Genomic DNA, 13,801 nt, shown 5'->3' on the forward strand with positions numbered 1-13,801 from the left:
CATAAATATGAGTAATGTGTACGGTGTTAATGACGTCATAAATATGAGTAATGTGTACGGTGTTAATGATGTCATAAACATGAGTAATGTGTACGGTGTTAATGATGTCATAAATATGAGTAATGTGTACGGTGTTAATGACATCATAAATATGAGTAATGTGTACAGTGTTAATGACGTCATAAATATGAGTAATGTGTACAGTGTTAATGACGCCATAAATATGAGTAATGTGTACGGTGTTAATGACGTCATAAATATGAGTAATGTGTACGGTGTTAATGATGTCATAAATATGAGTAATGTGTACGGTGTTAATGACATCATAAATATGAGTAATGTGTATGGTGTTAATGACGTCATAAATATGAGTAATGTGTATGGTGTTAATGACGTCATAAATATGAGTAATGTGTACGGTGTTAATGACATCATAAATATGAGTAATGTGTACGGTGTTAATGACATCATAAATATGAGTAATGTGTACGGTGTTAATGACGTCATAAATATGAGTAATGTGTATGGTGTTAATGACGTCATAAATATGAGTAATGTGTACGGTGTTAATGACGTCATAAACATGAGTAATGTGTACGGTGTTAATGATGTCATAAATATGAGTAATGTGTACGGTGTTAATGACATCATAAATATGAGTAATGTGTACAGTGTTAATGACGTCATAAATATGAGTAATGTGTACAGTGTTAATGACGCCATAAATATGAGTAATGTGTACGGTGTTAATGACGTCATAAATATGAGTAATGTGTACGGTGTTAATGACGTCATAAATATGAGTAATGTGTACGGTGTTAATGATGTCATAAATATGAGTAATGTGTACGGTGTTAATGACATCATAAATATGAGTAATGTGTATGGTGTTAATGACGTCATAAATATGAGTAATGTGTATGGTGTTAATGACATCATAAATATGAGTAATGTGTACGGTGTTAATGACATCATAAATATGAGTAATGTGTACGGTGTTAATGACATCATAAATATGAGTAATGTGTACGGTGTTAATGACGTCATAAATATGAGTAATGTGTATGGTGTTAATGACGTCATAAATATGAGTAATGTGTACGGTGTTAATGACGTCATAAATATGAGTAATGTGTACGGTGTTAATGACGTCATAAATATGAGTAATGTGTATGGTGTTAATGACATCATAAATATGAGTAATGTGTACGGTGTTAATGACATCATAAATATGAGTAATGTGTACGGTGTTAAACAGGAGTCACCAGCACCGACTTACTTCTGCAGGGCTGTGAGGAGAGAACAGCTGAAGTTTTAAAGCAGTGCAGCCATATCATTGTCCAGCAGGGGGTGCTGTATGTCTAAATCACAGAACGTCCACTGGGGCCCGCTCACATCTTCTGCACACAGGCAGGATTTTGGGCCACTTCTTTTGGTCCAGTAACAGCAGCACAGAGCAGCTTTACCGGGCCAACCGGGCTAACCGGGCCAACTGGGCCAACCGGGCTAACCGGGCTAACCAGACCAACCGGGCCGCTCCACAGTGTTGCACAGACTGACGTGGGGCCACCTCAGGGTTCTTGGTTGTTCATGTTTTTCTGATCCTGTGTGGGTTGCCTCTCCTCCTCCTCCTCCTCCTCTCCGACAACTGATAAATCCTCATCCAGCCTGCTCGCTGTTGCTACATCACTGGATGGAGGGGTGTCTGGGACGCTCCGATTGGCTGACTCTACATCCTCACTGGGCAAGCTGTGTCCTGCTTCGTTTTTGTCGTTCGTGGCTTCCTCACGCCCATGCCTCCTAATGGTCCTGCGATTTTTGCTGCGTCGTGATTGGTTGCAGTGGAGAGTGCGCCTGCGATGCCATTGGCTGAGGGACTTGTGGGCTTCAGCGCTGAGCTGACGTGCTGCGATCCGAGGCCGATAACTGCTGATGTAGAATAGAGCAGCGTAGAGCGAAGTCAGGTAGTACCCGCCTGTGTGGGGGAGGGGGGGGAGTGGGGGGGGGGGGGGTGAGAAACATTAAAAATAGGATGTGAGAGAAATCGAAAGAGGTGAACTGTTTGTGTGGTGCCCTGTGTGTTGGTGTGTGTGTGTGCTGTGTGTTTATCCTCCATGGTTGTGTGTGTGTGTTCTGTGTGTTTATCCTCCATTGGTGTGTGTGTCCTGTGTGTGTGTGTGCTGTGTGTTTATCCTCCATTGGTGTGTGTGTCCTGTGTGTGTGTGTGTGCTGTGTGTTTATCCTCCATTGGTGTGTGTGTCCTGTGTGTGTGTGTGTGTGTGTGTGTGTGTGTGTGTACTGTGTGTTTATCCTCCATGTGTGTGTGTGCTGTGTGTTTATCCTCCATGGGTGGGTGGGTGTGTGTGTGTGTGTGTACTGTGTGTTTATCCTCTGTGTGTTTATCCTCTATGGGTGTGTGTGTGTGTGTTTGCTGTGTGTTTATCCTCCATGGGTGTGTGTGTGTGTGTGTGTGTGTGTGTGTGTGTGTGTGTCCTGTGTGTGTATCCTCCGTGTGTGTTCTGTACCTTCTCCCTGTAGTTGTGAAGGGTCCAGTAGCTCCATCATGTAGTCAGTCTCAAGCTGCAGAGTAGCAACATCACTGCGCAGTAACACCCACGTCAGGCAGGGGAGGAAGTCGTCTGCTCCAAAAACCACACCTGACACAACAGCACCCAGATATCAGAACACACACACACACACACACACACACACACACACACACGCCACAACAGCACCCAGATATCAGAACACACACACACACGCCACAACAGCACCCAGATATCAGAACACACACACACACACACACGCCACAACAGCACCCAGATATCAGAACACACACACACACACGCCACAACAGGACCCAGATATCAGAACACACACACACACGCCACAACAGCACCCAGATATCAGAACACACACACACACACACACACACGCCACAACAGCACCCAGATATCAGAACACACACACACACACACACACGCCACAACAGCACCCAGATATCAGAACACACACACACACACGCCACAACAGCACCCAGATATCAGAACACACACACACACACACACACACGCCACAACAGCACCCAGATATCAGAACACACACACACACGCCACAACAGCACCCAGATATCAGAACACACACACACACACACACACGCCACAACAGCACCCAGATATCAGAACACACACACACGCCACAACAGGACCCAGATATCAGAACACACATGCACACACACACACACACGCCACAACAGCACCCAGATATCAGAACACACACACACACACACACACACACACACACACACACACACACACACACATACACACACACACACACACACACACACGCCACAACAGCACCCAGATATCAGAACACACACACACACACACACACACATGCCACAACAGTACCCAGATATCAGAACACACACACACGCCACAACAGCACCCAGATATCAGAACACACACACACACACACACACACACACACACACACACACACACACACACACACACGCCACAACAGCACCCAGATATCAGAACACACACACGCCACAACAGGACCCAGATATCAGAACACACACACACACACACACACACACACACACACATGCCACAACAGTACCCAGATATCAGAACACACACACACACACACACGCCACAACAGCACCCAGATATCAGAACACACACACACACACACACACACACACACACACGCCACAACAGCACCCAGATATCAGAACACACACACGCCACAACAGCACCCAGATATCAGAACACACACACACACACACACACACACACACACACACACACACACGCCACAACAGCACCCAGATATCAGAACACACACACGCGCCACAACAGGACCCAGATATCAGTCATGGCCTGGTGGTTAGGGAAATGGTCTTGTGACCGGAGGGTCATGGGTTCGATTCCCAGACCTGAGGCCATGACTGAGGTGCCCCTGAGCAAGGCCCTTAACCCTCAATTGATCACTTGTATAAAAATGAGATAAAAATGTAAGTCGCTCTGGATAAGGGCGTCTGCCAAATGCCATAAATGTAAATGTAGATATCAGAACACACACACACACACACACACACACACACACATGCCACAACAGTACCCAGATATCAGAACACACACACACACACACACGCCACAACAGCACCCAGATATCAGAACACACACACACACACACGCCACAACAGCACCCAGATATCAGAACACACACCACACACACACACACATGCCACAACAGTACCCAGATATCAGAACACACACACACACACACACACACGCCACAACAGCACCCAGATATCAGAACACACACACACGCCACAATAGCACCCAGATATCAGAACACACACACACACGCCACAACAGCACCCAGATACCAGAACACACACACACACACACACACACACACACACACACTCACCCGGCGTGGCGTTGGCCCCCATGCTGTGGTAGACACTCTTACACACTTTGAGCAGCGTTTCCACCTTCTTGTTGGGCGAGTACGCCTGGTGCATGGTGGTCCAGTGCTGAAGGATCTTCTCCATGGCGGCGGCGTCGGGCACGCCTGTGCCCACCGTGCCCTCCAGCTCCTCCAGGCTGTGATTGGCCAGCGTGTCCCGGTTGGCCACCAAGCGCCGGAGGCTGCCGTTGGCCTGCCTCGCCGCCTTCATGCCCACGTACAGCTGCGGGAAGACGGACTTGAGTGTCACCTTGTGCAGGGCCACCTCCAGCAGGCCGTCTGCAGGGCGGAGGAAACAGAAGAGGGCGGAGGAGTCACACAGAAATCCCATGATCCTCCGCTGCAGATACATGTTCAGTCACCCTGAATGAAAAATGTGTCTGCTAGTAAAAATCTGAAATCAAACGAACACGATGCTGATAAAAGCGGATAAGAATAAACAGATAAAGAATAAACAGATAAAGAATAAACAGATAAAATAAGCTAATTTTCTGCGGTTCCGTGTGGTTCTCACCCAGGTCCATGTCGGACAGCTCTGTGAGGGTGTCCGTGATGCTCTGGATCTCCGTGTAGTCGTACAGGGTCTCCCTCAGAGCCGTGAGGGAGGCACGCACCTCCTGCAGCGCGTCGGGGCTCAGGCCGGCCGGAGCGGCGCTGGCCTTCGCCGTCTGCTCCACGAATCCGCGCACGGCTTCGGCGAAAGCTCCGCCCCTCCGCTCGCTCATCTCCTGCACGCGCTTCGTCAGCCGTCGCCGCGGAGACATAAGGCTGCCCAGAGCCTGGCCCACGGCAGACAGGCGGTTCTTAACCTTGTTTGTCAATGGGAGGCGGGGCAAGTGCTGCGACTGGGAGGGGCTTAATGTGGGTTCGGCCTCGTGCTCCTCCTCTATGCTGCTGATTGACAGTGAGTCCAGTTCCTGGCATGGGGGGTGGAGCAGAGAGGAAGGGGGCGGGCTCAACCAGAATTTGTCTTCGACCCAAGACACGCGGTGCGGAGACTGGGGAAGGGGGCTGTCTGTACTCTCCACTCTCTCTCTCTTCACCGAGGAGCTCGTGGAAGTACTGGACCGGCGCAGAACCACACCCCCTGTGGTCACTGGGGAGACGGGGCTCTGAACAGCGCCCCCTGCTGGAGAGACAAGGTAGTTGTTTGAACCGATTTCTTTATGTTGCCCTGTTTGACAATGTAAGCTTTTCTACCAAATGAAAACCGATAATTATCACCATTCCGTGAATGCAGTTCAAAAATAAGAAAGAAATTGCTAAGCATTATGTCACCTGATTGGTCACTACTATGGGAGGACTCGTCCAATGAACTGCCCCTCTTCTTCAGTCCCGCCCCCAGCCACGGTCTTGCTCTACTCATCCGTCTGTGGCCCGAGTGGCTGGCAGGCTGTGGGCCGGCCGAGGTACGAGCCAACCAATCATCTCCGTGCTCGTGTAGGTACAGAGGGTTGATAATGCATAGAGCACCACTGGATGTCGTCAGCTGGTGTGAAATAAGAAGGTGTGATGAAAAGATCAAAAAGTTCCTTAATTTTTCAGGACAATTTCACTAGACAGATCTGTACCACACTAACACCAGCTGTACACCACAGGACACATCTGTACCACACTAATGCCAGGTCTACACCACAGGACACATCTGTACCACACTAACGCCAGGTCTACACCACAGGACACATCTGTACCACACTAACGCCAGCTGTACACCACAGGACAGATCTGTACCACACTTACGCCAGGTCTACACCACAGGAGAGATCTGTACCACACTAACGCCAGCTGTACACCACAGGACACATCTGTACCACACTAACACCAGGTTTACACCACAGGACACATCTGTACCACACTAACGCCAGCTGTACACCATAGGACACATCTGCACCACACTAACACCAGGTCAACACCACAGGACACATCTGTACCACACAAACGCCAGCTGTACACCACAGGACAGATCTGTACCACACAAACGCCAGCTGTACACCACAGGACAGATCTGTACCACACTAACGCCAGCTGTACACCACAGGACAGATCTGTACCACACTAACGCAAGCTGTACACCACACTAACACCAGCTGTACACCACAGGACACATCTGTACCACACTAACGCCAGGTCTACACCCCAGGACACATCAGTACCACACTAACGCCAGCTGTACACCACAGGACACATCTGTACCACATTAACGCCAGGTCTACACCACAGGACATATCTGTACCACACTAACGCCAGGTCTACACCACAGGACACATCTGTACCACACTAACGCCAGGTCTACACCACAGGACAGATCTGTACCACACTAACGCCAGCTGTACACCACAGGACACATCTGTACCACACTAATGCCAGGTCTACACCACAGGACAGATCTGTACCACACTAATGCCAGCTGTACACCACAGGACAGATCTGTACCACACTAATGCCAGGTCTACACCACAGGACAGATCTGTACCACACTAACGCCAGCTGTACACCACAGGACACATCTGTACCCCACTAACGCCAGCTGTACACCACAGGACAGATCTGTTCCACACTAATGCCAGGTCTACACCACAGGACAGATCTGTACCACACTAATGCCAGCTGTACACCACAGGACAGATCTGTACCACACTAATGCCAGCTGTACACCACAGGACACATCTGTACCACACTAACTCCAGCTGTACACCACAGGACAGATCTGTTCCACACTAATGCCAGGTCTACACCACAGGACAGATCTGTACCACACTAATGCCAGCTGTACACCACAGGACAGATCTGTACCACACTAATGCCAGCTGTACACCACAGGACACATCTGTACCACACTAACTCCAGCTGTACACCACACTAACACCAGCTGTACATCACAGGACACATCTGTACCACATGCAGTGAAACGGAATCATCATTAATATTTATGACAAAGATGGTGATACCTGTATGCTACACATCACAGTGTCCTGAGAATCTGTTGTTACTGGCGTCATTGCCAACAGCTGGAGCTCTGTGGAAGGACAAAGCCAGGCCTCTGAGAAACACACACCCACACACACACACACACACACACACACACACACACACAGGCACGCATGCACATAAGTGGCAGGAGAATCACCAGTGCATTGTGTGAAGTGCAGTGTTAGTAAAAGTTGGAGGAGGGTGAAGGACCGACGGACTTGGACCCAGCTGTGGAAGCAGATGGCTGGGCTGTTTGGACAGGCTGTGCACCCACGAAGGCACCAATAAACATGACGGCAGCACGTCTCTGAGAGAGAGAGAGAGAGAGAGAGAGAGAGAGAGAGAGAGAGAGAGAGAGAGAAAGGGAAGGAAGGAAGGAATGAGAGATAGAGAGTTGGGGGGAGAGGAGTGAGAACTCCTTTTAATGTTTATTTTATTTATACTGTAAAGCACTTTGAGTTACATGTATGTATGAAAGGTGCTATACAAATAAAGATTATTATAACACTTCACCCCAAACTTAAGACCAGAAGAAAGCAGACCTGATCAGATCGAATCAAATCTTAGTATGTCTCTCTCTCTCTCTCTCTCTCTCTCTCTCTCTCTCTCTCTCTCTCACACACACACACACACACTCACTCACTCACTCACTCACATTATATATATATATATATATATATATATATATATATATATATATATAGACACTTCACTTAATGCACTAAATGACTATATTATTCGCTATTCTCTTGCAATACGTAACCCTGGTATCTCCTTAACTCCATAATCCTAGCTCTGGCCACGCAAATGCACAATAATTTGTTACGTCAATGAAGCTCCTTAAATTTAATTTTCTTTTCTTAAAGTTCATAATGCGAAATGACCTCATAATGTGAAATGACCTCAGGCTTTACCTGCTTAGTGTGTAGAAGGCCACCAACTGCAGCAGGTCTGGAAAGGTCAGATGAGAAGCAGTTAACTGTAGAGCTGCAAAAGAAACAAGCCAAGACAGGAACAGAGAGAGAGAGAGAGAGAGAGAGAGAGAGAGAGAGAGAGAGAGAGAGAGAGAGAGAGAGAGCGCATGAGTGATAGCATGAGTGAGAGAGAAAGTGTATTAGAGTGTGAGAGATTGACTCAGATATAGAAACTGGACAGACTGGTGTTAACCTCATCTGCATGTATAAGGAAACAGGAAGCGTTCTGTGGCTTCTGGCGGTCACATCTTAAGTAAAAACTAAAACAAGCTCTTCGCAGTTGGTGAGAGGCACTCAAAAAGAAACGCCAACACCAGACATCCTAGCAATGGAACGCCAGCGGAGAGCGTGAGCTGTGTGCGTGTGCTCACGTCTCCCACGTGCAGGTGCTTCAGGAGATCAGCACACGGGCTTCCAGTGACCCTGTCACTCACCAGCACCAACAAGCAGGATGGGGAAATCCTGAACCGCCTGGTCTCTGCCACCCGCAGACACACACAGCAGCCTGTGGGAGACGGAGGAGTCAGCCACCACCAAGAAGCTCTGTGGAGAGGGTGGGGGTTAGATAGAGAGGTCAGAGGTCAGAGAGGTTAGCTCAGGGCAGTTGCTCCCTGTTTATAACAATGCTTGGGTTTACATGGTTTTATGGACCTATGATTCTAAAGATCAGGAGTGTTTCAGCTACACTGTGGGAGGGAGGCCAGTGTTGGACATTCCAGTCTTGGACACCGCGTTAGTGTTGGACACCGCGTTAGCGTTGGACACCGGGTTAGTGTTGGACAGTTACATGTTGGATGTTAAACGTATGAAGCATTTAAGATGGAGGCATTAATGATTCTGTAACTTTACGCCTGGGTCACAGAGTACTTGGGACTTCTGTCTCTCCAACAGTGTTAGCTTTACTATGAACCAATGTAGAACACACACATAAACACCGAACTGCACACACGCACACACACACACACAATTCTCTCTCTCTCCAACAGCATTAGATTTCCTAAGAACAACTGTATTAAACACACACGCACGCACATGCACACACACATACATGTGCAGACATGCACTTCTCTCTCTCCAACAGCACAAGCTTTCCTAAGAATAACTGTATTACACACACACACACACAGACACAGACACAGAGATACACACACACACACACACACACACACACACACACATCTCTCCAACAGCGCTAGCTTTCCTAAGAATAACTGTATAACACACACACACATGCATACACAAGCAGATACCCCAGCTACATTGAAATGTACACACACACACACACACACCCACACACCCACACATACAACCGCACTCAAAAGGAAGATGGTGTACTGAGTTTACTAGAATTCAAACGGAAACCTACAGACCTCTGCTTCACCAGACCAACTCACTTCAGGGTGACATGAAGGAACCATTACTCAGATAATACGTTGCCATGTCAAACCTCGTGCCTTGACATTCATCGTATGCTCTGACAAGGGAGTTAACTAAAGTGCTATGAGGGTTCAGGGTTTGAATAAACCAGATGTTGAATACTAACAGGATAACAGGATATCCCTCCTGTGTGTACGTGTCCCACGATTCATGTGTCAGTTCAAACAACGAAGGTCTGAGCAAGCTCAAATCCAAACGTCCAGCCCCCCCTCCATCTCTCTCTCCTTATATATTCCAAGTTCATCTAACATTACTTCTGCTATATTTTGCTAAGGGGAAGCAAGTCGAAAGGGAAATGTATGAAAGTGAAGTTCTTCTCTCACTGTGCTGAACTGGAAATGGTTAAAAAAAAATAAACTTCTGTAAACTTGCTTGTGCTGGTTCACGTGTTCACAGCCATGGACTTACCCCCAGAGGTCTGCCCCAGAGGGCAGCATGGGCTCCGTGCCTGTCCCACGGGCCCCCGGGAGCCCAGGCCTCTTGGCACAGCTGTAAGCCCTGCAGGAGGTCCACGGGGCTCCGGTGACTCGCAGAGACGCCGTTGGACATTTCGTCATCATCCACGCTTGTCATGTAAGAAAGAAGAAAAGAGTTGAGCTGGTCAGGATAACAGCAGGAGGTGAGACAGTCTGGACTAACACACTGTGGTAATGAACTGCTGTGTGTGTGGAATATACACAAATAAACCTGCATTCATATACATCTGACCACACCTGACTGACCCCACCTGTAAATGGGGAGGAGTGGTTTATTTCATTTCTCACATCTACAGGCTGCTGGATATGATGATGTCATTGAACAAATCTTCTGTCACACTCAAAAAACCCCAAACACTCAACAGTCCTTAATTCACCTTAATTCATTTAATTCCAGTGTGGAGACCTCCACCACACCACACCAGCTGCTGTGTAGAGACCTCCACCACTGTACACCACCACCCCACCTGCAGTGCAGACCTCTGAGGATGGTGATAAATACTCCCAACTCCAGGCTCCAACAAATTCAACCACACTATAGAAAAGCGGGATTTTACATACTTAACAAATAACAAGGAATCATATAAAACTGAAAAAATCTCACATGTCTCTTGATCAACTTAGATTTACACAGAGTGCTGCATGTACAGAGAGGAGAGGGCTGAATATTTGCATGATAACAGTACATCTTGAAAACCAACATATTCAACAGAGTTCTGCAGAGATCAGTTTAGTCCATATGTGTGGATCAAAACTATGTCATGTGCCAAGGGAAAGCTAGAATGACATCATCCTCATTAGAAGCAAAGTGACCCAGTTATCTCAGATCCTCCTACAGTGTCTCTGCTAGTGAGAAGACCTGGAGATCCCCAGACAGAAGGATGCAGACACTCAACCTGCAGTCACAACAGCCCTAAACCGTCTCAGAGTACCAATGGGATTCAGTCATGACAGAACACGACAGACAGACAGATACAAACAACCTGCTGTCACTGACCGCCTGTGACTGAAGAGTTTCTAACACCAGTGGCTGAACACAACAGGATGAGTTCAGAAATTACAAGAAAAAAAAACACTGAACCTGTGAACATCTGATAATGTAATTACAGACGAGAAGCAGAGGGTGTTCTGATGAGACCAGAACGCTCTCAGACGTGTAGAACAGTTTGATCCAAAAGAAATATTCTGAAGACCAAGGGGCTCTGTTCACCACAATGTACATGATATACCAGTTACATCCATCTACACTAGTGCTGTAACTAATGGCTACCAGACCCGTGATGATCAGAATCTGGGCACTCCAAAGTTAACTGACTGACTGTAACTTAGTCTTGGGTCTTAATCTCTGCACAGGTATGTCATGACTGCAGGACACAGGTCAGTAGGACATACTGCGTATAAACAGGTAATAAAGTAATCACTTACTTATGTTTTACTGTACTTTTATATAATGTGTATAAAAGAGAAATGAAAAATTGTACTGAATTATTCAAAGTTTCAAGAGAAACAGGATGTTTCAGACCACTACTACATCTACTTCTTCATATACAAACTGGTTCCTCCTCCAATTAAATCAGAAACATTTTGCTTGCACAGCTGATGAAGGACTTCTGACTGAATATATAATTGATAAATGATTCTAATATGTCAGTTGTGTCCCTCAGGCATTTGCTGTAAACCTTAAACTCTTTTCATTTCAGCTGTAAACGGGGAAAACATTGATGATGGAGGTAGTGATGGAGGTATTATTGTTCCTCCTCACCTGTTTCCACAGGTTGACTGATCATCTAATCCCTTCATGTTCTCTGATCAGCTGGGAGGGGCCATGATTTGGTTATGGCTGTGTGACCAGGCTGCTGTCAGCATGCTGACATCGTAACGACACACAGAAATGAAGAAAGACAGGAGCAGGAAATGAGACAATCCTGCACATACCCACGACGCTCCACCTCCCTCCAACTTCTGCCCGTTATCTGGGCTTCCGTTACGTTTCCTGTCACCTTACTAACAGATATTATCAACCGCCGTCGAAAAAGCAGAAATTCAAACGTAGAGGCAGGGCCGCTGAAGTGTGGCTGCACACAGCGTGTGTGTGTGTGTGTGTGTGTGGTTGATTTGCACGTATAAAAGCTTCTACATTTGAAAGTGTATCAGAGAATCAGTGACTGCATTTAGAGGCCAGCCTATTTCAGGCAAAGCATGAAATTAACAATAAACTATTAGATAATAAACGAAATGTCTAAATGTCTGAAATTTTATAAGCTAAATCACACCTATAGCCTAACTGTTCGTCTATGAGGGCATCTTTGAAGACACCTGCGAGCCCAGCACTGAATCCTTACACCTCATAAATTCAAACGTTGAACATACAGAACATTTAGTGAATCGTATCAAAGTGATCACATACAGTCTTCAGCTGCCGTGACGGTGTGAGAGTACCGCTGGTCTCCAGCAGGTCCCTTTGACGTCTGCAGCGTCTCACGTGGCTTCCCACACGTCCTCGGTCCTGTTGAGAACGTGGCTGTTCACCGTGTGATCCAGTAGCAGGACTGCTGGTGACCTCAGACGCATGAACGCACAACCCCAGCAGTTCCAACAGGACAAGAACGTGTCCCTTAACCCCACGTGTGCTTCTGAATGTGTCCTCTCCTTCTGCCTGACACAACAGCGTGGTAAACCTTTAACTCTCTCTCTCTCTCTCTCTCTCTCTCTCACACACACACACCACAAACCCTCTCGACATGCTTACATGTAGGTAGTGCTGAACAACCTTGTGCTGTGCGACACACGTACCACTTAATGCAACTGCTTAAAAAGAAAACAATCATTGCCTTCAAACTCTACATTTTTGTTCTGAGTGACCTAATCCTAAATCTGAAGAACTTGCACACAGTGCATTTAGCATTAATAATCATTCCTCACATTTAGTCCCACATATTTAAGACCACTTATTTAGGCCCGCATATTTAAGACCACTTATTTAGGCCCGCATATTTAAGACCACTTATTTAGGCCTGCATATTTAAGATCTATTTCTGCATGTTTAGGCTTACATAATTCTTCAGAGATGATAGTTTGTCAACAGTTTGTCACATAAACCAACATTTTATCTTAACACATTATTTTTTTGTGAAATTATTAGTGACAATACAAAAAAAGCAAAACATTCTGGAGCCCCAAAATACCAAAACAAAGTGGGCCTGTGGGGCAATAAGGCGGAATATTAGGTGGAAGTCAAAGATGCTTTTAAACGTGCCCCGGTGAGGTAACATGGTTAATACATCCAGTGCCCCAGTGAGGTAACATGGTTAATACACCCAGTGCCCCAGTGAGGTAACATGGTTAATACACCCAGTGCCCCAGTGAGGTAACATGGTTAATACACCCAGTGCCCCGGTGAGGTAACATGGTTAATACACCCAGTGCCCCGGTGAGGTAACATGGTTAATACACCCAGTG

The 13,801-nt window shown here is 46.8% G+C and overlaps 1 protein-coding gene across 4 annotated transcripts; it reads right to left on the bottom strand.

Moving 5' to 3' along the window:
* Window positions 1-1,259: 1,259 nt before the first annotated feature.
* On the bottom strand, window positions 1,260-13,043 carry rinl (Ras and Rab interactor-like). 4 transcript variants are annotated; one of them, XM_076981078.1, is made up of 11 exons: window positions 12,750-13,043; window positions 10,275-12,209; window positions 8,864-8,972; window positions 8,370-8,442; window positions 7,674-7,762; window positions 7,434-7,525; window positions 5,764-5,974; window positions 5,000-5,614; window positions 4,447-4,764; window positions 2,526-2,657; window positions 1,260-1,975 (listed from the first exon to the last, which is right to left on the bottom strand). In XM_076981078.1, exons 2-11 carry the CDS (start codon window positions 10,557-10,559, stop codon window positions 1,572-1,574), a joined length of 2,328 nt encoding a protein of 775 aa, XP_076837193.1. In that variant the 5' UTR covers window positions 10,560-12,209; window positions 12,750-13,043; the 3' UTR covers window positions 1,260-1,571. The 4 variants fall into 4 exon arrangements, with proteins under 4 accessions (XP_076837193.1, XP_076837195.1, XP_076837194.1 ...); XM_076981080.1 differs by having other exon boundaries at window positions 10,275-10,431; window positions 12,750-13,042; XM_076981079.1 differs by lacking the exon at window positions 12,750-13,043 and having other exon boundaries at window positions 5,000-5,611; window positions 10,275-12,740.
* Between the last annotated feature and the right edge of the window lie 758 nt (window positions 13,044-13,801).

Source organism: Brachyhypopomus gauderio, chromosome 19 (assembly GCF_052324685.1).
Source record: "Brachyhypopomus gauderio isolate BG-103 chromosome 19, BGAUD_0.2, whole genome shotgun sequence".
NCBI lineage: Eukaryota > Metazoa > Chordata > Actinopteri > Gymnotiformes > Hypopomidae > Brachyhypopomus > Brachyhypopomus gauderio.

Bases quoted from the DNA above. Each gene is read 5' to 3' on its own strand.
- rinl (XM_076981078.1), bottom strand. From the start codon at position 10,559: ATGCAGGTTTATTTGTGTATATTCCACACACACAGCAGTTCATTACCA. The intron at 7,763-8,369 runs GTAAAGCCTGAG...TCTCTCTCTCAG, and splicing joins GCCTTCTACACACTAAGCAG to AGACGTGCTGCCGTCATGTT. The intron at 4,765-4,999 runs GTGAGAACCACA...TCCGCCCTGCAG, and splicing joins GCTGTCCGACATGGACCTGG to ACGGCCTGCTGGAGGTGGCC.